The 26,694-nt window shown below is 36.0% G+C and overlaps 1 protein-coding gene across 2 annotated transcripts; it reads right to left on the bottom strand.

The window, feature by feature from the left end:
* Nucleotides 1-343: 343 nt before the first annotated feature.
* Nucleotides 344-25,915, bottom strand: TTK (TTK protein kinase). 2 transcript variants are annotated; one of them, XM_027645091.1, is made up of 21 exons: nt 25,771-25,915; nt 25,300-25,525; nt 21,014-21,120; nt 17,253-17,396; nt 15,729-15,837; nt 15,525-15,600; nt 15,343-15,443; nt 14,705-14,804; nt 13,858-13,981; nt 11,018-11,199; nt 10,796-10,932; nt 9,161-9,287; nt 7,961-8,053; nt 6,044-6,201; nt 5,802-5,953; nt 4,466-4,590; nt 4,068-4,148; nt 1,979-2,155; nt 1,392-1,482; nt 1,079-1,176; nt 344-599 (listed from the first exon to the last, which is right to left on the bottom strand). In XM_027645091.1, exons 1-21 carry the CDS (start codon nt 25,913-25,915, stop codon nt 510-512), a joined length of 2,643 nt encoding a protein of 880 aa, XP_027500892.1. In that variant the 3' UTR covers nt 344-509. The 2 variants fall into 2 exon arrangements, with proteins under 2 accessions (XP_027500892.1, XP_027500893.1); XM_027645092.1 differs by having other exon boundaries at nt 13,858-13,954.
* Between the last annotated feature and the right edge of the window lie 779 nt (nt 25,916-26,694).

Genomic DNA, 26,694 nt, shown 5'->3' with positions numbered 1-26,694 from the left:
TGCCTCTCTCAGTATTATAACTGATGGTTTATACAGAGTGCTTATTTCCTTAGTTATAGTCAAAACTGAACACGAGGTATTTCTTGGCAAAGGACAGAAAAGCCTAACACTCTGTTCATGCCATAGGAGATCTCAAGAGATATTTACAAGTTTTTTGTGTACATCAATTGGCATTCTTGGAATTTTTTTATTTTAGCTTCAGAGGGATAAGAGAACTCAGATTCTCATACAAGTTTTTGTACTCCAGACACTGTAGTGCTTTGTAAGTAACAGACTCTAATCACCAAGTAGCCATTGTCTTTGTTCAACCCGAGTAGTATGCAAGGAGTGAAAGAGTCCATGGTGAAAATCATTCAATTAAATTCTTTTTAATGACCTGCAAGCATTATCAAAAGAACACAAGGAACATATAAAATTGCAAACATCATGCTGAGTGTCCTTTTAAAGCTAGCAGCGCAAAATACTTATCAAACAAACCAAACACGTGTTGGATCCTGAACTGTAGTACATCATTTTGTTGTTCGTGTTTTTTGACTGCCAAGTTCCGCAAATGCTGACACATCAAGACTTTTACCACTGTTGCACTGTTCATATAAAGTCTGAAAGTCAACAAACACACAAGTTATTCAGGTGAACGCAGTTGTATTGCACATGGATTTAAACCACATAACAAACATTACCACTTGATATAAATCACATACTAAGGTATTCCACACCAGAATTTCTCCAGAAAATAAAAATACAGTTTTAAGACAGCTCAGTTGTACCAGTTGTAATGCAACATAGTGCCTAAAAGAAGACAGATGTGCTGAATTAGCAGTGTGAGCAAAGTTACAGAGCTTCACAAGTCAGCAGAGAACCAACCAGTTGCAGAGATTTAAAATCAAGTTTACTCCATTACTTGTCTCTGATATGGAAACACCAGCATGGAAGGAGAGAGATATTTGTCTACTCATGGTGGGCAAGCTTTATATGATATGAAAATCAGTGGCCACAAACATCGTGATATTGTTAAAAGGATAATTATTTGTTCACCCTCATATTAAAAAAAAAAAAAAAAAATAGAAAATTTGCTTACCCTTGCAGCTCTAGAAATAGAGTTGGGAGAATTCAAGCCAACAAGCTGGCCAAGGATGCGTTTCATTTCCTCCGTTGTTCCTTTTGCACTCGGGACATCTGCAGTTAATTTATAATTATGTTAAAGTTGTATACATTACCAGTGCAGTTTTTAAGAGGTTTAAGAACTAATATACTGAAGTCTTTTCTGAAGCAGACATAGGCGCCACATAAAATTGAGATATGACAACAAGTGTAAAGTACATATACAAGTAAAGCCTTTTTTAAGCAGATATAAATATTATTCAATAAAATGCATTTTCAAATAAATGTACCTGTTTGACAATGACTTTGAATTTGAACATAGGGATGTACCAGCAACTCCGAAACAGATATTCTTTGTTTAGGATTTCTTATTAAACAGCACTGGAAATGAAAAAAAGAGGAAGAATGCTTTACCTATAAATTAAGAATTTTCCTACGAACTAACAGTCAGGATATTTAAAAGACCCCATAGATGCATGTCAAAACTTCTTACTGACAAACTACACAAAATTACAATGAAATTTGAAAGTTAAGTGGATAAGTGTTTCTGGACAAATATGCAAAAAGCAGGCCAATATACAGGGTGAGGGAAAGGGATGGAAAGTACAAAAACTACTGTATTTACTTGGAGCCAAAGGAGTTAAGTATTTATTTATTTGGTATTAAGCTGAAAATAGACTTTAATATGGAAAGTATATGAAGTAACTCTAGCTTCATTAAATCTTCTTTTGGAATAAGATCTGTTACTACAAGTAGCAGTGAGTATTTATTTGTGGAAAAAAGTCTCTCAAGCACAACTCATTTAGTTTTAGAAAATACGCTTTAAATAAAGAAATTGCCATTATTTAAATTAAAATTAACCTTAAGGGAAAGTTACCTTTAGCACATCTTGAAGATCCTTTTCAGGAATATCTGGGAATTCTATTTCATAACTGGGATCAACAATAGCATGTAGTTTATTTATTGGACTTGTTATGTGTTGAAACGGAGTCCTTCCGTATGTCATACAGTACAAAATGCATCCCAATGACCACACATCACTTTTAGGACTTATCTAATATTAAAAAAAAAAATTAAAGATTACTTCTCACTTAAGAAACTGCCCCTTCAGTCAATTTATCATGTAATTGTACAGTCGTTTCATTTAACAGCATATCCCACTTTCCACTGGATAACACATCTTAGTAACTATCACACAAAATCACCAAGGTAGCATGCCATTATCTACTAAGACAGTGATGTGGTATCATTCCATAAGAAAAGCTATTCTTATTATTTTTGAAAATCAACTTACTCGAAGAACTAACTTAAAGTTAGTCCTTAACAAGTTGAGCAGCTGAATTCTAATTTTAGATTTATAAATAAACACAAGTAAAAGCATACTAAATTAATTCAATCCAGAAAACAGTGAGACAACACAGTTATGTCCCCAAAGTTGAAAGCCACAGTTCAGTTCCTTGGGGTTTCAAGGATTCAGATCCATATTTCAACCACCACACCCCGGCTGTTCTTTGTAGGATGACTCTCCACTTCTCCTGTTGAAGCTGAAGTACTTTAAGAAAAGCACACAGAGTGGGGGAGAGGAAGGACATGGGGAAAACACAGAGAACCTGACTCCCCGTACAGTGGTTACATTTTTGCTTAGGTGAGCTGAGCTCCAGAACAAGCCTGCACTTTGCACGCAATTTTTAAAAGAGTAAAAAAGGTAAAAAGCATCATTCTTAAAGAAAATCCACTTATAAGATATTCTATCCTGTGTTTAGAAAGACAAGATTGCATTTCACTATGTAATACAACTTCCATTCAACTGTTAAAAAAGGTTAGTCTTTGTGTACATGCACATACATATGGATTTCTTTTTTTTAAATACTTTTTCACTTAACTGTGTACCCCTTAACTGAAGTTTGACTGCCAGTGTAAAAATGCTTCCCTTCAGTACTTTCCTCATCATTCACATTCCATTGCCCTGGTCATGTTATAAAAATTTCTACAATTCACAGTATTCTGTAGCATAGAAAAATTCATAGGATACACAGAACTTGTACGTGTGGCCCTAGAATACTAGACTTCATTGTATCATCTTTTGAAAGCCTTTATTAGGTATTATTCACTACTTGCAAAACCTGCCCCTCACTGAAAAGAACTAAAAAATATGACGATGACACAAGCATCATCATAACTTGTTTAAGCAAACACGCTAACAATGGTCTGTATCAGAAAGCAAATTTTCTTGCTTTCAGAAAGAATTTTCTAAGCCAAGGTTATTGATGCAGAATGCTGAAATGTAGCTGTGTACCAGTGAACAGTACCATAAGAGCTTCACCAATTCTTGGCAGAACAAAGTTAAAACAAAAGGGCATAAGCAGCACAACAGGCAACCAAGAAGTAACTGAGGAATGATTCTCTCACGTGACTCCATGGAAGATCCTCCCAGAAACACACTCTGAAAACTCTAGCCTGGAGTGATTTCAGAGGTGCACAGCATGGTGGGCCCTTAAGATGTTCAAAAGATATTTGTAACATGAGTCATCAGTACAACCTCTGGTACGTGAAAGGCTCATGTATTTCACTGTATATTACTGTTTGATGCTATTCACACTGATAACATAGTGGAACTCTTATATTTCTCCATAAAAATTGATTTTAAAATATTTGTGTTTATTATTGGTTTAGATATTATCATTTTATTATTAGCTCCTCTAATGCCCACGACTGTGCATCTGTTTTACTTTCAATTTTACTTATTCATTGAGTACTTATATTTTTCTAAACTCTATCTGCAAAATGTAAAGTAGTTAGGGAGATTAACCTTAGCCTTCAATCTCTGCCCACCATCATCACAGCACAAAGAATTTTCTTGTGTTCAAGTTTCAATGGAAGATTTTGAGAAAACCAAGTGTTAAGACAGATTACTGGATTACTTTCTTCTTAACATGGAGGGAATAGGATAAAAAAGATCATGTTACCTTAGAACGAGACTTCCCATTTTCTCCATAGGAAGACATATCTTTTATTGCTTCCGGTGGCATATAATTCATTGTCCCAACCTAGCCATAAAAAGATAAAACCATTCCTTTAAGTGAAGCATGCATTACATTGAACTCACTTAATAAAAACTTAGATTTTTGTCCCAGAACACTGAAGAGCATATTGAAAATTTATTTCTATTACAGCTGGAGGCCATTGTTATTCTGTTCAATAAAAACATGTAAAAATCCATACACATGAATATTTATATACACATATAAAACCATTCAGCATAAAATTTCAACATTAATTGAAGTTATTACAACAATCAAAATTATCAGCAGGTACTATAGCACTTTACAGAAAAGTGCACGGGGATTTTCCAAAAGTATTTCACCTGAGAATCTTTAATGATGCTTGTCACATCTGGCTGCATTTGGTTGGCAATGCCAAAGTCAATTAGTTTTAACATTCCATCAACTATCAGAAAGTTTGCTGGTTTCAGATCACTGTGAATAATGCCTGTAAAAAAAATTTAAAGTAAATCCAGGTTTAGTCAATCCAAGATATATAATGGGGTTTTCTATTCTGAATTCCCATAACTCCTGCACAGAGAGAAGGTGCAGATCAGCTTTAATCAGTCAAAACCAAATTATTCTCTGCAGATTCCTTAAAATGCTTCCATTTCTTTTTAAACAGTTACGACTTCTGTGAGTTTACACTTTTAATTATTACTTATTCAAATCTGCAGGAACTCCAAAAAAGCTCCAAGAGATTTGAGTTGCAGTTTCCCTCAGTTCAGGACAGGCCCTCCAGCTCCATGTGCACGCTGCTGCACTGAAATTCTGCTCTGGAGCAATTCAGTGGCCTGTAGTTTTCTCTTAAATAATTAGCTAAGCAGGTACTTGAAATAAAAGAATATTATTGCTTAGTCTAACCATTCACTGAGGAGTACACGTGACTGACTTCTCAAATGACTGACTTATATGACTTAAGAATTTTGGTTATTATCTACATAATTAACCAATCCATCTTGATATTTTACAAAACTGTTTGTTTCAAAAGACATCACATGTATGTATGTAGCCTGAATTTTAGTTGGTTTTGCTGTTTGCACATCACTGAATGTTCTAGTGCTGAAAAGAAGTGATGATCTCTGCTATATGCACTAGTCTTCACTCTTTTCTTAAATAGGAAAAGGATCCAAATCTGCCCTCTCCTTTATGTTATACAGCCAAACAGAATACGGATGTATACACTTCAGTGACAGAGGTAAAGATGAAAGGAAGGACTGAAAAACTCTAAGAAGAAGCTGATACACTGTCAAAGTAAAGATGACAGTGCTGCGTATTAGCAGCCATTAATGTCAAAGCTTCTTTTGGATAGAATGGGTGGCTAGAATTTGAATCTAATGGAGAACAAGTAGAATTTAGAGTATACACTGTAGTACAATACAGAAAATATTTTCTGGTTGTTGTAAGGAAACAGAAAGCATTACACAAATGGTATTATTTGTAGATCCCCCTTGAGTCAGTGAAGTCTGCCTGGCATCAAGATTTACCTTTGTCTTTTGTTTCACTGAATTTTTTTTTCCACAATACAGTAAATACCCATCTTTGAACATCACTAACCTTATACCAACATTAAGAACAATACCACCTCCAAAATTAGAATACATTCATATTTTCTGCCATATAACCTATACAAATACCAAGAATTAAATTTAAGAATACCATATTCATGGATTGTGTGAACAGCTTCCAGCATATTTTTCCAATAGCTCTTTCGTTCCAATGGATCAATGTTTTTTTTCTTCTTAAGCCAGCTATTGAGATCGATATTTCCACACTCCATTACCATGTAGATATGTTGATCAGTAATTTCACTAAAAATAAATATATGTACTTATGTTAAAAGTTAAGGAAACATCTTTTAATATAGAGACACTGGTTAAATAAAACTAGTGTTTACTCACTAGCCATAAAGGCGAATGATCTTATCACTATGTTGCTGCAGTTTACTCAAATGAGCAATTTCATTCTTATAGCTCTGAACAGTCTGTTGATCAGCTTCCTCTAGATTCACATACTTGACAGCATACAGCTGCTTCTTGTCATTCAGTACTTGAAACACCTGCAAAACAGCGTCAGTTAATAACTTCACACATTCCTAGTTCTGATTTACTATGGTCCTTCATCTCAGCAGTCAGAATATCAAAAGAAAAAGTGTACCTTTTCAAAAGGAAGAAGCAATGCAAAGCAGTTCACATAAGTCAGCAGGAAGAAGGAAAAAAAAAAAATCAATAAAGAAGGCACCACTTACAAAAGCAACAACCCTCTACCAGAAACCATCTTGGTGCCACACTGTATTTCACTAGGTGTAGTACATCACAAGTGTTAGTGCTCCTAACCTGAAGATTACAAAATTACACTTCCCAGAGATACAGGTTTGATCTGCCAGTGCACATTCATTTTGTCATACCAAGATCATTTACAGGTTAGACCACATGGTAAATAAGAGGCTGCGAGCACCAAATCTGTTCATTCTTAGGATGAGAAGGGTACAAGGAATCTTACTGTTGTCTTCAGCTATTTAAAGGGAAGGTATGAAAAAGACTCCTCAGGAATCATTGAAGTACAAGACGCAACAGACACAGCTAACAAGAAAAATTACAATTAAATATCTGGAAATTGTTTTCACCGCCATGTAGTCCAACAGGAAAACAGCTTGTCCAGAAAGGTTGTGGAATCTTCATCCTAAGCAATACTCAAAACTTAAATGCAAAAAACCATAAGGTCCAACAAAGGTTGTGTGATGAGCAGCCTGCTCTATTTTGGCCTTGCTTTAAGCAGACCATCAGACGAAGTGACACGCAGAGGCCCCTGCCATCCTACCCCATTCTACAACTGTACACTGCCAACACAGAAAGCTCTTCTTTCTAGAGGTCCCTGCTGACTGGAAGCTGGCTAATAGTATTCCAATTTACAAGAAGGGCATGAGGGAAGACCCAGGAAACTACAGTCCTGTTAGCCTAACTTCAGTTTCTGGAAAAGTTACAGAGAATTTCATCCTGGGTACTTCTTAAAGGCATTTAAAGGACAATGCAATGATCAGGCACAGTTAACATGGGTTCACAAAGGGAAAGATCTCTAACTAATTTGATGCCTTTGGAACAGATCCTCCCAGAAGCTCTTCAAAGGCACATGGAGGACAGGGAGGTGATTTGAAAGAGGCAGTACAGCTTTACCAAGGGCAAGTCCTGCCTGACCAACTCAGTGGCCTTCTGTAACAGAAGGACTACATCAGTAGACTCGGGAAGAGTTACAGATGTCATCTATCCGGACTTCTGTAAAGCCTTGGACACAGTCCCCCACAGCAAAACTGCTTATGTTGTTAAGAAAATAAAGAATTGTAACAAAACCAAGAGATTTTGGCAAAATTATTTCCCAAGCTCCCATGAGCCCAGATTTCCTTATAAAAAGCTGCTCACTCACCACTTCAGACATAGCTACAAACTCTACTTCTCACACAAGTTACACAAGTGGTGAGAGATGATCTTTTCACTTCAGGAACTCTCAATCAACCTTACAACTCACTCATTTCCCAACCATGTTAACACATTGCCCTGAATTACAGCCCCTCACATTAGGACATACACAATCTTACAGCACATCTTACAACAGAAGAGCTGATTTTATTAGGAATTTTAATGCTCACTCTACCATAGAATTATCTTCAAAAGCAAAAAGTCTAAATAAAACAGCAAATTTCTAGACTCTCTGGGTCAAACACTTTATACATGTTAGTACTATGCACTCATTATGTGAGTTTACAATACAACTACTACTGTGTAAATGAGTGATTGCCTAAAAGGATAAAAAGAACATCTTACCTTACTTGAGCCTCCACTACCTATTTGCTTTAACACTGTATAAACTTTTCCTTTGATGGCAAGACATTCGTGCGAAGGTAAAGAAGCTGGAACCTGTGTACATACAGAAAAGGTTAGAAATAACTATTGGTATACATGCAACAAAACTTACTAGAGGTTCTATTGTCTATTAAGTTAAAATGCTTTAAGTTGTCTTGGTCTTTCTGAACAGGATAAAATTGCTTGCAAGCAGTAAAGCTAAACTTTAAATGAAAGCTAAAAGACCCCTAAAACAAAAGTACTTATATAATGATCATCACTTGGAACATAACACCACTGAACTCTTGCAGAAGATACCAATGCTCTTCACAACAGAAATCAAGGAAAGGGTGCTCTTTAACAAGGCTTCCCAGACCAGAGACACCTCCCTCTTCACATATATTGTCAGAAACTAGATTATCTAAGAGACTTTCAGTCCCAGCATGCAATTGAGAGCTGTACTCAAACCATCTACTATTTTATTTGAAAGTAACTACTAGCCAGGAGATTTCAGTGTTGTGAAGCGAAACAGTCTGTCTTGCTATACCAAGCCATAGAAAGGCCTCAAGTTTTGTTTATTAATTTATTAATACTTATCCTCTAGTAGGAAGCTTAAGCCTATCCCCTAGTTTTATCTACAGTTGTGAAGATTCCTACCTCAATGTGCAGCACATGTAAGGTAACCCATTTTTACATGATCTCAGGCCACAACAAATGTATCCAAATTTGTGAAATCTAACAAAATGGAGGAGACATGCAAGTCTTAGGGTTTTTTACCTCCCTCAGACTCATGGTTTTCAACACACATTGCTTCTCTTTATTAGTACTGCACTGTAGTGGGTAGTAGCACTACAAAAGCACAGCAGAACAAAAATAGAGACTCCAGTTCTTGTCTCTGTCATTAGGTAGGATCTGAAAAGGCTTAGGCTGCAGACATAAAGGCTTCAGGATGTTGACACAATTGAACTGATTTTTCAAGAGCTGATTTATTTCATCTAGATTCAGACATACACACGAAGAAAGTTATTTTGAGAATAAGAAATACAGATTACTTTCCATTACACATCCAGAAAGATGAGTAGTAATTTTAGATTAAAAAAATATATACATACATTTTACCTAAAGAAGTCCCCAATGAAAATATGTATTTAAAAATGACAGAAGACAGTCTAAAATTGTTACCTGCAAGCCAGCTTGATTTTGAAAAGGAGTTGATGGAGTATGTGGCAGATAATAAGGGAACTGGCTGTAGGGAGTAGAAATTTGACTTCCTGGTAGAAAATTGTTCTTTACAACTGGTGTGCTGAAACTAAAGAAAATTATGAACAACATCTGCACTTAGTTGTATTTTTTAAAGATTATTTTAACAACAAAGTTGAAATCTTCAGTGCGTCTTGCAAGTTAAACCCTATTGACTAGCAAGAGCACAAGCCTCCACTACATTGAATAATTAGCATTAAGACCACATCACCTTCTAAATCAAGAAGTTCTTTAGAAGTAAACAAACTGTAACATACTTAGAAAATACTTTTTAAAACACTAACAAAATCCCCATCTTCAGACACTAGCTGGCACTTCCCAACAATTGAAACATGAAAGCACTCTAAGGCTAGAAGAGCTGACCAAAAGACAGTTTAAGCCACACTTAGTTTTCTCCAGCGTATTGTTGTTTATTTAAAACCTTTTCAGACTACCTTTTTTTTAGGTAAGCATATTGAGACAGACAACTTCAAAAATCCTCACATGATTTCCTTGAGAACTTTAGCTCATACTGCATGTGAGCAGAAAGATCATGTATTTAAGAAAATGAAAGATCACAAGAAATCCTATGGGTTTTTCATTTGTTCCCTCGATGTGTCTAACATCTATTTACTTATATTACCAAACATACTTGATTTTTCCCCACAGTATTTACTGAAAGTGATGCCAAGAACAAAACTGGAAAAGAACATATACGCCTAGAATTTTTTTGTAGAGTAAAATCCCAAAAGTTAAAATAAAAAAAAAGGACAAAACCAGTCAAAAGGATGGTTCTCATTGAACACAGAAGCACTCTGCCATTCTGCATATTTACCATGTGTATACATACTGCATGTAATGAGAATTTTTAAAATTTCTGTATTATCAAAGTTTGAAAGAAGCAAAACCAATCTATTCAAGGGCTACTTTTATCAAGTTCCTTCGTGAGATGATGCACTTCATTCCCTATATATATTCTAGATTCTACAGCTACAGAGACAGGTCCTACCAACAAGAACAGTGCTTACTCAGCATACAACCTTGACCTAAATTATTCATCCCAGAGACTTATGAAAATAGTAAGTAATCATATAATTATAAAGATTTGCCAACATAGGCATAGGGGTTTATGCATAATTTAAGATCACATAGATAAGTTAGGAAATACTAGTATTTGTTTAAGTGCTTAATTCTGCAAGCCTCTAGATTCCTTACAGTACTTTTAAAAACCCTCAGACACTTGCATCATGGGAACTAGACTGATACAGAGCTATCAAGCTAGAAGGCTTGTCAGTCACAAAAAAAGTCATCTAAAAGAAAGTACCACATAGCAGGAGTCAGAGAAAGGTAAATGCTCTACTCACAAATGTGATGGTGTACATACAAATACTGAGAAGCTGACAGAGAAGGCAAAAGTCCCTAAATACGATCTGAATCTCAAAGTCAGGCACTTCACAGAAGCACATGGAATGTTTGCTATCTGAACAGAAAAACTAAAGAAACCCCATTAAAACCTGCTTAAGTCTTTCGAGAGACCACCTACCCTTCATGAGCATGGAGCTCAGAGACATGGCTTACCAGGCCATATAGTCATTAGACGTGGTGCTTGGTGTTCCCCAAACATGTGATGGATCACTTCTCTTAGAAACAGGATCTGGTGGTGATAATCCTTTTGAAACAGGATGACCAGACTGTTCAAGGTTCATTGGTTTTCTCTACAAAGGACAAAGCAAGCTTTTAATTTCTTATTTCTTTAATTTCTTCGACACGTGAAGGCTGGTGCTACATGCACTACATTACCTCTCTATAGCAGCTTTTCTGTGACGCTTCTTGAACTGGCCATTTTTTTCTGGTGCTAACACAGTTTAGTTTAATCTGATCTAACTGCTTTCTACAGCTTTCATCAAAACTAGATTCTTGTTGTTGACTTTGCAGTCTCTTGGACTCTAGTATTTTCCGCTCCTGACACTGAACTTTATTTTCTGGAAAAAAAACCACAATAGATTATTAAAAAGACTAGATATTTCATACTTGAAACAGATTCTAATAGATTTATCCCACAGTTGCTAGAATAATTTTACCCCACAGTCTAGATCAGAATAAACAGATGATTTACTGGAATCAGACATTAAAAAATATTATTATAATCTTGAGGATTCATATTCAGTTCAGTGTACAAACCTGGTAACTTTCTTCAAAACCTTAGGATACTACTGTGACAGTAACAGATACCACTATGATTATGTTAACAATTTGTACCACAACATCCTGGAGCACTGAGCAGGTTTATAAAGCACTGAAGATAAGCTTATTGCAACATTTCCAGCTAGAAGTCTGTTACTTGCGACAATAGGCAGCATATAACACAGTGCAATGACTAAAGCCAGAAGCCTAAAGGGACGTGGCATGTTCCACCTCATGATTCCTTTTGCAGAGGTAACAGGACATGGAATTGGTGGGAGATTACAGGGCAGGCTGTAAACAGCACAGCCTAAGCGTGTCCCTTCACAGGCTTGTTCAGTTTTATTTTCAAATGACTAGAAAACAGCACCCCATGACGAGCAGTTGAGTGTAATTCAGCTGGAAGTTTGAATGAAGCACAAACAGAGAAAGTATGACCTGAACTCCAAACTGTTCCCAATCCAAATCAGTTCGAAATATTTCAATGGGAGGTTGAGGGGACAGTGAAGTTGAAGAATAACCATTTTTCAAATGAAATCTTTTTTTTTCCCTCCACGATACATACATACACATACATAATCCTAAATCCAACTCTCCCAACATTAGACATTTTCACCTAATTTCTTCAGCAGGATCAGAAAGCCACTTTAGGGAACTAGATTTCTGATGAAACACTGAAGTAGTAAGTAACTGTAAAAGATCAGTAAAAGCGTTCCATATTGCATGGTGCTGGTGGAAAGTCATTAGTAGCAACCTTCTGAACTTTTCTAGCCCTGAAATACTTGCTATAAATCCGAGTTGGTTATAATATTTCCCAGAAAGATCACAACGTAAGGTGGTCTCTTTGCCAACCGTATTCCTATGTCATAAGGTGACTTCACACAACAATCCAAATCCATGCATTAGATAACCCAATATCTACTGAAGTATTCATTTCCACAATACACCAAACTGCCTCTTTTTAAAAGAACTTTAAAATAATTACCCAAATGTATGTTAATAATGCAGTAAATATCTCAGTCATTCAAATGATAGTAGAACTTAGATTTCTTTAAAGGATTAAAATTCTAAAACTGACAATACAGTTAAGGTTGAAGCAACCTGTTTAAAGCAAAAGCATTTACAGTAATTAAGTGTTAACAGCACATTTGATTGACACTGAAATTTAATAAGCCTCTAAAGAGTACACATTTATTTAGTACCACTGTCATTCTCTCAAACAAATGGACTCCTGCAATATAATTTAACAGATAGGATTGCACTGAGTATAGCGGAAAAAAAAAAGGTGAAAATAATTCAGGATTTTTTGCAGGATATAGGAAAAAAAGGGCAATTTGCCTTTTGACAAAGTGCTTTAATACTTTTGAGAATCCTGACAAGAAAGTAAATATGACATTAAATTATTTAATGTACACTTAGCCCAAAGATTAAGATGTATGCCTATGCTGTGATAAAACTCAGGTGAGGAAAACACCGCATTACACAAGTTAATGCTCAAAGTGACATAAATTTAAAATTTGTAAGTAAATGTGCATGGGACAGTGAAGTTGACCAAAGACAACAGACACTTAACAGATGAAACCAAGAAAGGGTTGACTAAAGTAGAAATAAGTAACTGAAATACGTGAACAATCCTAAAATAAGAAAATAGTCTCTGATACATAAACAGCAGCAGAAAAAGCTACCTAGAGTTTCACAATCCTGGGTAAACAGGACAGAAAGAAGAGTGCTGAAAGCAACAGAGAGTGCAGATATTCTGCATTCATAGAAAATTGTAGGAGTTTTGCACCTTCTTAAGTGAAAGACAATGTCTCACCTTTTTAAGCTTACTTTAGCCAAAACCATCTCAAGATTAAGCTTCAACAAACCGAGTTAGATCTATAGCATCTATAGGGTAAACTAGGAGCATACACAAGAAAAGTCACAGGAAAAGAAAACCTGTCTCCAAAAAAACCCAACAAAACTAAAAACTAAACAGACATTTCAAGGATTTTATAGTCCTTCATTTGAATTTTTCTAACTTTTTTCTTTGTGGTATAAATTAGCACTGTAATTTGACACTCCTGACACCACTCAGGTTGGCAAATCTTAAGCTTGCACTGTTGCTATTTTGATGCCTATTTCTTATATGTATTGCAAGAGGTAAGGACATAGTGAATTAGCACTATACACTGGCATTTTACATCAAGCCCAGCACTCCAGTTTTAGACAGTGTCACAGCTGGGATTTTTGTGGGTTTTGGGGTTATATTTTTCCCAAAACTATCACAGATACCATGCAAAAGCCAAATTTTAATTAAATAATCCAATTCCAATCAGATCAACTTCTGCTTTTTGAAAAACACTTTATTTAGCAATTTATTTATTAATTTTATTTAGAATTTTTTTTAAAAATACAGGACAGCATATTCTCAATGCTTCTTCTATTTCAAACTACTCACACATGGCATTAATATTTACCTTCTCTTTTCCTCACAAGACTTGTATCCACTGCGGGTTTGAGAGTTACAGTTGAATTGTTAGCGGTTTCTAAGCTGTCCTCATTCAACATCTGCAACTGTAACGAAGCTTTTTCTTGTAAAGACTAAAGAACATAAAAAGCATCTTAAAAGCATCAAAGAACTCAAGAGTAGTATCCAAAAGACATTTCCTTATGGTAATTAAACGAGAGATGCATCACAAAGCATTTTCAAATATGCTTCAGAAAACAGTGCAGGTTACACAGACAAGTATTACTGATGCTACTTTGAAATACATCAACCCTCTGAATTTCCACAATCCAGTTTCTGTAATAAAGGCCCAAATGCTTTCTATTCTGGAATTTTCTTCTGGGAAATGAGGATATGGGACATGAAAATGCAAGGCCATAGCTGAACACTAACCTCTATCAAAAGCCATAATTTTTTACAGCTCCATAAAGCACTTAAAAACTCAGTTAAATGGAATTCATTACATAGAGTACTTCTCATGCTAAAACTCGTGACAACATCTGAAAGAGCTCCCATAGTCAAGTTAAAATCTGCTTATCCCCTCTTCACAAATCATATAATGATTTCTACACTACCCCTATGCTCCCATCAGAGGTACTGTTTAGAGAAAGCTCTTTCTTAATGCCTGATTAAGCATAATAGTTTTCAAATTTAAAAGCCACAACGAAGGTTTCTATCTACTACTGATTACTCAGCAAAGGGAAGTTATACCTTCTTTCTTTCTTGAATTGAAAAAGGTGTTGTTGTATCTTTCTTTCTAATACCATAGGATAGCCAGAGTGAGTTCCTTATATGTATTTTAAAGATATTTAAGTTACCTGTAAGTCTCCCGGGTCATGTGAATCACACCCATCAGATTTCGGTTCTGACGGTGGAAAAGGCGCAACAAAAGCGGTACATTTGGAGCTGGATGTCTGCCTGTTGAAGTAACATTGTTAATTACAACACACGCCACTGTACAGTGGCCTTTTTGTGAACTAGATGAAAAAGGCAGTTGTGTGAAGACTTTTGGCTACAAGCTTCAAATATACAAAAAAGCAGGTCTACTCTAATAGGGAAGTGAGAAACAACACAAAGAAGTCTGTTAAAAATGAGGATTTAAAAATATTTTGAAAGTAACAAGACTATCTTTTATCTAATTTTAAAAACTGGAATACGCAAACATGAAGATATTTTGAACAAAATTTATTTTTGCCTGAATCTTCATTTCTTTTGACCCTGCTGATTAGTTGGAACAAGTAATTTATCTTTGTTATGCTTTCATACAAGGAGTCTGAGTAGTAAGATCAGAAGTAGCCTATACTGCCATTTCTCTTGCAACTATAATGACTATTTGACTAGTTATCTTCAGGTCAATTTTAACCTTCTTAGCATTTGACATTTCCATTAACCAATAAACCAACCTTGAAAAGGAGTATTAAAATCTGTTGTACTGTAGCAAACCAAATAACCATACCTCTTCATAACACTAGCCGTAAGTGGGATGACATCTGAATTCTCCACATCATCACCATCATCACACAGTAGTTGAACAGGAACCCTCCCAAATGGGCAAGTCTAAGAGCAAATGGAATTCTATCAGGTGTGTAAAGCAGAATGAAGAGTTGAAGATTTTTAAGAAAACGTTACATGTTCTACCTGGTTAGATTTGTTTAGTGGTCTCAATGGATTGTGATAATTAACTAGAGCACCAAGTTCCTGGGACTTTTCTTCCCTGAAGAAAAAAAAAAATAAAAATCACACAAAATAAACACAAAACCAAACAAACAACACTGTAGTGTGCATGTTTGGGTTTGGTTTAAATTATGTTTTAAGAAATTAAATAAGAAATCAAGACATTACCCAGAAAAAAGTTTGTTAAGAGTAGAAGAATTTTCACCAGAATCATTCCTTTTTATGCTTCTGTGATTTCCACCTGTGTTCTGAAGCCCAGTCTCCTGTGTACTTGATACTGTAAGGAAAATAGAATCATTCAGATTAAGACGCTTGAGAACAATCCCTAATTCATATCAGGTAAATTCAACTGAATTGTTCTAAGCAATTATTTGGGTGAAATTAAATCAGTTGATTTCATTGATAGCAAATTTGAGAGTGGTTTTATGAGCTGTGTGAGGTCAGGGAATATCAAGCATTCAGCTCATTCACCAGCCCCATGTTAATCCAGTAGAAAATCTTGCTTGGTTATTGAAGTTCTGGCAAAAGTTATATGAAGTTGCACATTAATCTTATAATGAAGTATCAACTCAACTCCTGCTTATATTAATAATAAGTTTTGTGAAAATACATATTAAACTTTTATCTCTAAATAACTCAGCTACAATTTAGCATTTTACAAAAATACCTAATGTTACAAGCTCATGTAGGTGAAAAACTAAATAAGCCTACACTTGCCCCAAAGTTCGCTGCTTCCTAATTGGTACATAGGGTTTTGCCATGTGTTCTCTCAGAGGCATTCCCTCAGCTAAAATGGAACAGGACAGAAAATAAAAATGATTAAAAACTAATACTATATCTGAACATTACAACTGTTCCTAAATGTTTGAGTTCCTCCCTGTACCCAACTAGCACTTCACTCAAAGGTTGGTCCAACAGGAGACAGGCAAATCTCAAACCACACTCGTGAAAATATATCCCTAAGGAAATTACATTCTGTCCTTATACAATACAAAAACATGGAAGTGTTTGACAACACTCTTGGAAGAGTTAGCCACACACACTTCAGTATTTAAGTCAAACCACGTGTTTTGCTCAATTCCACTCCAAACAAATTTATCTCCTGAAAACTTCAAGAGATAACTATTCCCTTATTGAATTATATACCCAGCAATCAGGATCAGTTATGTTTTACAATATAGTCAAGCACTTTAGTACTGACAAACACATAGGTTTTGTCCATATATAAAATAAAGTTGAAATGGATTATTTTTCCCCAGATTTGACTTCACTGAAATGACCACCAGCACTTCCTCAGTGTGTCAGAAGATACACCTCCAAGTAATCTATCTGTTTGGTTTAGTCTGTATGCTTCAGTTCTATTTCTTCTCTACCACGAGCAGCTCTTATTTCACACTTCCAGCTGTAAGCCTCTATTAGAAACTACAAATATGTAATGACAGTCAGAGGAACACCCTCTGCAGAATTACAGAATCCACTATCCCATGGCCACTGTGAACTACTATCACTGCACTGAAGATAAAAAAAGAGTACTGATGGAGTAAGATTGCTAAGATAAATAAATATATCTGTTTATTAGACAATAGCAGATTCTGAGTTCTTATCTGGAAGGGAAAAACACTAGAGATTTTTTTCCAATCTAATATTACAACAGGTATAAACCCAACTAATATTTTAAGAAACTGCAGTTACCTGCTAAGTTCTCCTTGTCCTCATCTGAAAGTAACTGCTTTTTTTTCAAATGAAAGTTTTGCAGAGCAGTTTCCAACATTTCTAGTGGAACAGCAGAGTACTCCACAGCTTTCTGAAGGATCTGCTTACACTTCTTCTCATTTTCTAAGTAGTAAGAAACACAGAGTTAGAAATCAAGTAAGTGAAAAACAATTTCACCAGGGCAATGTTGGTTTTTAATGAGCTGGTTACATTCATCCTATCTTATATTTACATCATTCTATGAAGCCATTGTTCATGAGGCACTTCTCCCCTTAAATATTCACTTTAAGGATACCCCCTGGAACAAGTTAAAAGTGAATCACTTAAGTCAATTTTTCACATTAAGTTGAACACCAAGTCACAAAATATGCATTTTCAGTACTTTTTAGTGTTACAGGAACTGTAAGGAAGTAAAAAATATTCTAAAATCCACTTTTTCTGTAGTATCAGCAAGGAAATACAACTTTTATGAACTTCCATTTAGATCTGACCACACAAAAATTTTATTACATATATAAAACATCTTAAATGCACTTAATGGAAACCAAATTTAAAAGCAGCTATTAAATAAAACATCACTACTCCAGGCAGCACTACAGTTAAGAAAAGAGGAGTGAAAAGCAAAGATATGGTTTCATTGCAATTTTAGATATTATTAAATGCCATAAGCAGATAATATTGAAGAGAGCTGGGAGGGAAAAGGGAGTGTTTTAACAAAACATATCAGAAGCCGTCAATTTACACATGTACGCATACAACCATTAAAAAAAAGTAAAAGTCAAATAAGGAAAGAAGAGTTCTGCAACCATAATATGTTCCCTGGTTTAAAGAGCATCAGTGCAAAATGATGCAATGTTTTGTTACAGCTGTCAATGCCCCTGAAATCTCAAATGCTGTTCTTCCTCAATTTCAAAGCAGCAGAACATCAGCCACTTTGTTCTTACCAGTACCACATACATTTATACTTAATTATTTCTAATATTATATAGTAGCATATTTAAGAGTACCATGTCTCCAGCACTCAAAACCCCACCAGTAACTCAAGTTAGATGTCAGTGCTGCCTGCAGTTCAGGTTGGGGGGACTGCAGTATATGTATTAAGAACTCATGCTTTAAGTAACCCATTTTAAGAATACTAAATGGGTGATGTCAGACACCAAAACTAGATTGGTTATGCTTTCATTTAAATCTATTTTGTGCTTATTTGTTGTAACTTGGTTTTTAACCATATAGTCAAACACTGTTTTTTCTCTCAAACCATTAGCAAGTGCATGGGCTTTAAGAATCCTTAACCAGCATTCTGTGGTTCTACCTTTGGCTATATTTAGTAACCACACATTGCTTCAACAAGACCTGCTACTCGAAAGTAATTCCTCCTATTATTATATGTCTCATTGAGTAAGAAAGAGCGTGACACCAACACCCGTGTGAAAAATTAATTGCTTCATCCCCCTTAACAGATGAGGATCCAAAGCAAGAAAGTAAAGTCAGAAGTATTTCTGAGTTTCAATCAGTCCACTTTGCCACATACCAAAAGCCTAATTCATCCCCCTTAGCATTTTACATAGCCAAAAGCAGAGTTTTATCTAGGTTACGAGTTCTGACCAATTCACAGCAAATTTTGCTTCAAGTATACTACCCAAGTCACCCAAGTAAGGACAAGACAGATCCTCATCTGACCTATTTAAACGAAATGGTAGTTAGTATTTAAGTAAAAAAAAAAAACAAAAAACCACCAAAACCAAAGTGGCACTCCATTTTCAGACCATCAATATTCGATTATTAAGAAATCAACATCAATTTGCCAACTCTAATTTCATAACTTCAACTTGAGCTTTATCTGGAGCAAAACTGTGAGCTAAGAAAGTGAATGTACAATTAACTTTTCATTCTTAATGCAAAGGGAAATACTGACAGGTCTGCTGAAATGACTGGGATGAGAAGGCAACAAAGCACTACTCTCCTCCTTTCCCCCTGGCCTAAGCTGGACACACTCAGTGAAAAAGGAAGGGCACTCTTAAGTAACACTATACAAACCACATGTTCCGTTAATCCTCTTTGAAGCACGCAGCAGGGACACTACAGCTTCATACACATTTCCAAGTGACACCTAGATCAGCTCAAGGGTAACAGATACAAATCAGAGAGCACACCAGAGATACAAAGCCAGTCATAACTGGCTTATTTCCTTTGGGATTAGGACTTCATTTTACGTTAACTACTTGCTGTCAAAGTAAGATAAACTATTGCATGAAAACACCCCACAGCTACAGGATGAATTTAGTCACTGGTAACCTGTAGCAATATTTCTACACTTAAATTACACAACAGGTTTTATTACAGTTATTTAACAATATCTTTATTATTGCAGTATTAGTGTCTTATTATTTGTTTAAATAAACATACAGTGTTCACTAAGCAAATTATTAGCTACACTAAGCAACAATTAGCTTATTTACTACTGTTTAGAAGTTCAATACCACAAGATTATATTAGAACAAGACTGGTCAGATAACTGATTTATGTGAAACAGAGAGACTGTAATTTCAAGTCACAATATGCAAATTTTTGTCTTCTCCCCATCCTGTAGAGTCATATTCAGTAAACTTCCTCCATCAATTATTTTACATAGCATGTATTTGAGGAGGGTTTTCACAGACTGTCCTGCTCCATTACAAATAAACTTATCAGTTAAGAAACACTGGAAGATGTTGAGAGGATAAATGAGTATCTATCATTGATTTTAACAAAATGGCTCTGTGTCATGGGACACACTTTGAACATCTAAACTGTATCCTAAAATACAGTTAAAAAGTAGTACTGGAGTGAAAAATTTATAGAGAAAACCACTACCAGTGGAAAATAAACAGAAGTAAATGAAGAGAAATAAAAATGTCAAATATATTCAGAATCCAGGGTGTAGAATAGGTAGATTAATTTCATTTAATTATTTATTGTAGCTAAGTTTGGGGAGAAGTTCTCATAGTAGGCAGTATACAACAGCTTGCATGATACACAAAAAAAAAAAAAAAAAAACGAAGAAAAACAAATCACAAAAAAAAAAAAAATCAAGATATATCCACCAATCCTTTTCTTTTCAAATAAGAAAATAGCTTTAATGGGATGTGCTTGTCTTTCTGTATAGAGCAAGATGTTAAAGGAAGAAATAAACAGGGTGACAGAGATCACTGTTCAAATCACCCATGGAAGGAAAAGAAACCCAAAAATACCCTACCGGCAGGCAACACAGCCTTGCTACCAAGTACCAGGCAACCAAATTGCACATTGATAGTGTATTTTGGTTTAATAAAAAACATATCAAGAATCTACAGTCGTTGTTTGGAAGAAGACAGAATTTGTTCCACAAGCAAACAAAGTATCTAAAGGGAAATCACCACCCAAATTTGAGCATCGCTCTTCAATGCAGCAAGAGCCTTACTCAAAAACCTTCCACTGCAAGATCTAAGCTAAAAAAATAGAAAATACTGACAGTTTTCATCTTGTTTGAAAGTTATTTCTAACAAGGAAAAAAAACTATCATGAACAGTGTGCATATTTTCATTCAAAAATGAACCCACATTCTCAATAAATTTCATTCAAAAAAAGAAAATCCAACTTTTTTTTCTTTCTGATTTAATACTTACCAGTTTCCTTGCAAATAATGTAACAGAGAAGAAGTTGATGACAACAAAACCTAGAACAACCCAGAACAGCAACACCAAACAAGTTTTTTTACACACCTTGTGATAGCTCAAACTGTGCAAAAGCCACGTGCACAAAAGCAAATTTCTTGCAGTTCAGTCTGGCCAGATGAAATTGGTCCCGTGCCTCCTCAGGATCCTGAAGACTGTAAAGACAGCATATTAATAGTTACAAAAGGTGAAGAGCTTGAGAAAAGTTCCATGTGCTGAATAATGGCTTTAGATAACTCTGGAAAAACAATACATCTATAGCTAAAGATTTTCCTCTCCCTTAGAGCAATCAGTGTACTACAAATATGCAACAAACCTTAGAAAGCTAATAATTGAAATACATAAAGCTGAACCTTTCAAAAAATCCAGAAAATGCTCAAACCCAGAAGAGAAAGCTGAAGGACTCATTCCTTGTCACTGCTTATATTATGCCTCAAAATATGCTGATATTTTCCCTCAGAGCACCCACTAACCAGTACAGAACACCCACCTGTAGCCCTTCCAGAGAAACATCACCATTCTTGTAGACATAACTACTCCTATACAAGGAGGTTGCAAGGCAGAGGACAAGGAGATTGCTTTAGGAACACCAAGAATGCAAAAATCTATCATATTAATCAAGTCAGAAGAAACATTATATACACTACTAGTTATAGCCTGCAGCAATTCCTTACATAAAAGCAATATTGAACTCCAAACTTTTGCTAGAGGTTATGAGCTGTTCTACAATGAAGAGCCTCTGCAACTATACCCAAACAGTCAGATTCCCTTAGCAGAGATGTAGGTCATTGAAAGAAGTTATTTCTGCAGGTACATCAAAAATACCATAGGACCAGAGAACCAGGACACAATGAGAGCATTTATCCAATAGCCACCTCTATTAAGGGTTCTGTGAGAACACCAACTCCTTACCAGATGTAGGTAACTCAGTGTTTTCCCCCTACTCCTAGACAACACAGTCTCATCAGTGAAATTCGGTAGCACAATGTGGATTAAGTCTATTTTCTGCAGACATGCCAGAAGAAGCAGTGGCAAGCATGGTATACCTCAAAATGTAGAGACTAAGTCACAAAGTCCAGATAAGACATTTTACACTGCATAGTTTGTTTACTTTCACCAAATTTTAATCCTAGTTTTACATTCAGCCATAGACTGCCAAGTAGGACAGTGCTCGCACACAGCACACCAACATTTAAATATTCTAGAGGAACTACAGCCTACATTAATACTAATCAAGATACAAAAGGCCTAAATCTACACCACTATGAAATAACAAATTAACCTCATGTTTCAATGAACTCACTCTCCCTTTTTAATATTATTAAAAAAGGGAGCGTAACACTTACTAGCAACATCCATAATCAAGAGATAAAGGAACTCTTTTCAAAATTCCACCTACCTCAACAGGTAAGCAAAGGTACCACTTAAAAGTGGGAGGAGGAAAAGATTTATGATAATGGTTCGAAATAAAAGTACAGAAAAATACAACATGGAAAACTAAAGAGAACATATTTTCAGCAGAATTCTGTGGAATTAAGAATGAGATAATCTATCATAGTTTAGGCATGTTACCAGACTCCAGTAGGTTTAGTGAACTCATCTCTGATCACCCAAAGCAATAAGACAGGCATGGAATAACCCATCTGCAGGCAGTCTGAGCAAAAGAAATAAGGCTGCAACATGAATTACATTCACTTTCCAAGAGTATGTTAAAATTTAAGTTCCAATAGAAAGCAGCAACAGCTTGGACAGCAATACAAAGAACAAGAGCCAATGCACCAGCAATAGGCATCAAGTGCCACACACTTGGTGGCACTGTGCTGTAGTCAGAAGGATTATGTGAGAGCAGGCCTGGTATGATTAATGTACAATACAGATCAGACACAGATGCACTGTTTGCCTTTGACTATTTCAGAGTACATTCAAAGGTTCTTCAGATAACCTTGCTATCATAATTGGTCAAAAGGTACTGGCAAAGCAGACTGCAGCTAGAGAAGATACCAGGACAATAAAGGTCCAGTGCCAAAAATGGAATAATCCAATTTCACACCTACTTGTTGAGTGGAGAAAGACTTGGGGGTGATGGTTGATGAAAAACTCAGCATGAGTTGGCAATGTTCACTCACAGCCTAGAAAGCCAAATGTATCCTGGGCTACACCAAAAGCAGTGTGGCCAGCAGGTCAAAAGAGGTGATTCTCCCCATCTACTCCACTCTTGTGAGACCCCACCTTAAACACTGTGTTCAGTTCTGGGACCCCCAGCATAAGAAGGATATGGATATGTTGGTAAGAGTCCAAATAAGGGCCAGAAAGACAATTAGACAGCTGTAGCACCTCTCCTCTCAAGAGAGGCTGAGAACATCGGGGCTGTTCAGCCTGGAGAAGAGAAGGTTGCATGGAGACCTCAGAGCAACCTTTCAGTATCTGAAGGGGGGCTACAGAGCAGCCAAAGAGGGGCACTTCACCAGGAACTGTAGTGACAGCACAAGGAATAATGGGTACAAACTGAAAGAGGGGAAATTTAGGCTACATACTGGGAAGAAATTCTGTACTATGAGGGTGGGTAAAATACTGCAACAGGTTGCCCAAGGAGGTTGTGGATGCCCCAATCCTGGAAGTGTTCAGAGTCAGGTCGAATGAGGCCTTGAGCAACATGGTCTAGTGGGAGGCATCCCTGCCCATGACAGTAGGAGTTGGAACTAAGTGATCTTTAACATCCCTTCCAACCCTTAACATTCTATGATTCTATGACCAGAAGAAAATGTTGATGGCAATAGACACCAAAATCTCAAACTACTGCCACTGGTGCTGAAGTTTGTGATGCTGACTTTCTTTTCCACCTTGTTTAGATGGAACATGTGGGAGAATGGCAAGCAGAACTCTATTGAAAAGCATATTTCTTCTCTCACCAAAGGCAGCATCATCAGAGCACTTATCAGTGTTGCTTTATTTGCAATAGCTAAAAAAATAAACCATAAGCACTCTAGGAAGTCATGAGATGACAGGATTTTCTTTGATAGGAGCTAAAACCAAGCAGAGACAAAATACACAGTACTAGACAAACTGACCCATTAACACACATATTAACTGACAGCACCTTCAGTTTTACTTTCTGCAATACAACACACAGAATATTGAACTCCTGTGTACACCTTAGAAGTATCTGCTTTTCAAGCCATGTTCTAAGGATCAAGTGGAAATAGATCCAAGTGACTAGGGAAATAATCTTCCTGAACTTAAACTCTCCTATAACGAGACAAAAGATGTGACTGGATAAGAGCTTCCAATTTCTATTCTGGAAAAGAAATTCCACAAAGTATGATCCAGAAGTATATGTTACACAGTTTCTGTTCTGAGGAAAAGCAACTAACCTTTAAACAAGAATGCTATCTCTCAGTATCTTTGGAGTCTTTCTGGAAGAGATTCTTTATTCCAATTACACATAAACACCTTACTTCAAGATACTAAGGTTTCACAAGAAGGCCATTATTCAGTTCTGTTTGTTTCTCAACAAGGGATTCAACAGATTACTTCCACTGTACGCTTTTAGTAAACAGTGATGCAGCAAGACCCATTTAAATGACAGTACAAAGAGTAGACAATTATACAGCAAGACAAAGCCACATGCCAAAGAGTCAAACAGAGGAAGGACATACAAGAAAAAGACTAGCCATGTTCACTGGAAGACTACCTGCTCAGCAATAATTGTTATATTGCTGCAATATTCAACTACAGTTCTTCATCAAAACATTTGCTGTAATGATATTTCAAGATATTTCAGAAGAACCCCTTATGGAAAAAATCACATTATAACCCTGCCCTAAATTACATCTGAACACCTCTGAACAACCACACTGTTCAAGTCTGGACTGAATAAAGCAATAAATGACCACAATCAAAATTAATTTTCCAAGTATGGAAGTATAGAACGATGTTCTGAGACATTCTTCCTATCCTAACACAGCTAATTTAATTTAACTGTGCTGAGTACTAGCAAGGGAGAAAGCATAGTAGTATAAAACTGAAAAAACATAGTCTCCTGCTTTTTCCCATGTACCTTACATATAGAACCAAGAAAAAAGAAAGTCTTAGCACCTCTAAATCAAACAGCTCCAAACAATCTTTGTATATGCCTGTTAGCATATACAAAAAATGCAAGCACCGTGGAGACAACTGATAAGCTGACTCACCAAAGCCGCTCAGTTTCAAACAGCCAATAAGAAAACATACACACTCAATGATAATTTGTTGCAGAAACCACTTACAAAACAAGGCCTTTTTGTCATAATTCAAGTACAGAATGATGAGTTCTTATATTGAAAATTTATACTTACGCTTTCAACTCAGCAAATCTCACAAGGATGCGAGCATAGCTCTCATCTTGACTGTACTTTTCTGCAGGCAATGCAGTCACCGCTTGACTGTAACGACCAATGAGCCTATTCAGTAGGCTAACATCCATCTGAGGAACACCCTTTTTTTCTAGTCTAAGCAAAAAACATAGCCAATCTTCTGGATTGTTTGCTGTCATCATTATTTGATTAACAGTTCCAGAGTTATCTGACATAAAAACAAAAAATGATTGATTAAAAAGGCAAACATGAATGGAAGAAAATACTTCTTATAAGCTATTCCACAAGACAATTACTGATTTTATTTTTTAAACAACATTAGAGCAACGCAGTTAAGAAACAAAGAGGAACAAAATTTACTCTGTGGTCCTTAATACTGAATGCTAAATCTTTTCACTCAGTCTAAGTTAAGATCCGTTGTCCAAATGACAAAAGAATAACAAAACCAAATACCTGTTGTATCAGCTGAGATTTTAGTACAGTTAAGCTCATCTGTGATATTGTCTTCATTTCTGTATTTGTTTTTCAAGTTTCTAACTCTATTCATGATTGATGCAATCTGCGGCAATCCTCTTTCACTTAGGTCCGCCTCCTCCATCTGCAGACACAAGGTTAAAAAACAGAGAAGTTACTAAAGAACCCTATTGTAGCTCACCTTCACTGGAATTACCATGGGAAAGCCTCTCCTGTATACTTTGCAGCTTGGCCCAGAAACAAGAAGGTAATGCACTTTGGACAGATTAAATAGGTTCAAAGAAAGAGTAAGTTTAGTTTTACAGTGAATTGTTGGTCACTGTTCCTTTGGTACTCAGGTATAAAAGGTTGATGAAAAGTTGCTGGAAGGCTCAGAAACATTAGATCTATTTCTAGGTGAATTATTGATAGAGAAGGAATTGAATGGGACAAATTAAGTCCATTCACCTCTGACCCCACTATTTAAAAAATAAACCAGGCACCACTCTCAGGAATTCTGACAATTAATTTTTAGAGCATTAGTCGCTACAAGATGACATTATTTTAAGAGCACCACTCAGCTTTCCACAAGCAGAGACCATAAATCAGAAAGATTATTGTGCTTATAGAGCTTGTTTACCAAGCAATAGTAGCCATATTTCATGTTCATCCTGTACTACAAATGGCACATCAAGAATATTAAGCCTGCTCTTGTCTATATAGAAGTCTTGTAGGTTCAAAGTACAGCTTCCTTGTGTAAACTCCAAGACTTAGTCTGGCAAAAGCACCATCTACATTACCACTATGAAGATGTCTTAGCACCTTAGAGTCTGGAAAGACATTTAAGACCTAACTTGAATATTTTTGTAGAAAAGTAAAAAATGCACTAAGTTCTGAAAATGGTCCCTTCCTTCACAAAATGAA

This window comes from Corapipo altera, unplaced genomic scaffold (genome assembly GCF_003945725.1).
Source record: "Corapipo altera isolate COAL_440 unplaced genomic scaffold, ASM394572v1 2, whole genome shotgun sequence".
In the NCBI taxonomy this organism is placed as follows: domain Eukaryota; kingdom Metazoa; phylum Chordata; class Aves; order Passeriformes; family Pipridae; genus Corapipo; species Corapipo altera.
The sequence above is the reverse complement of the archived record's forward strand: the minus strand, read 5'-3'. Positions and strand labels throughout refer to the sequence as shown.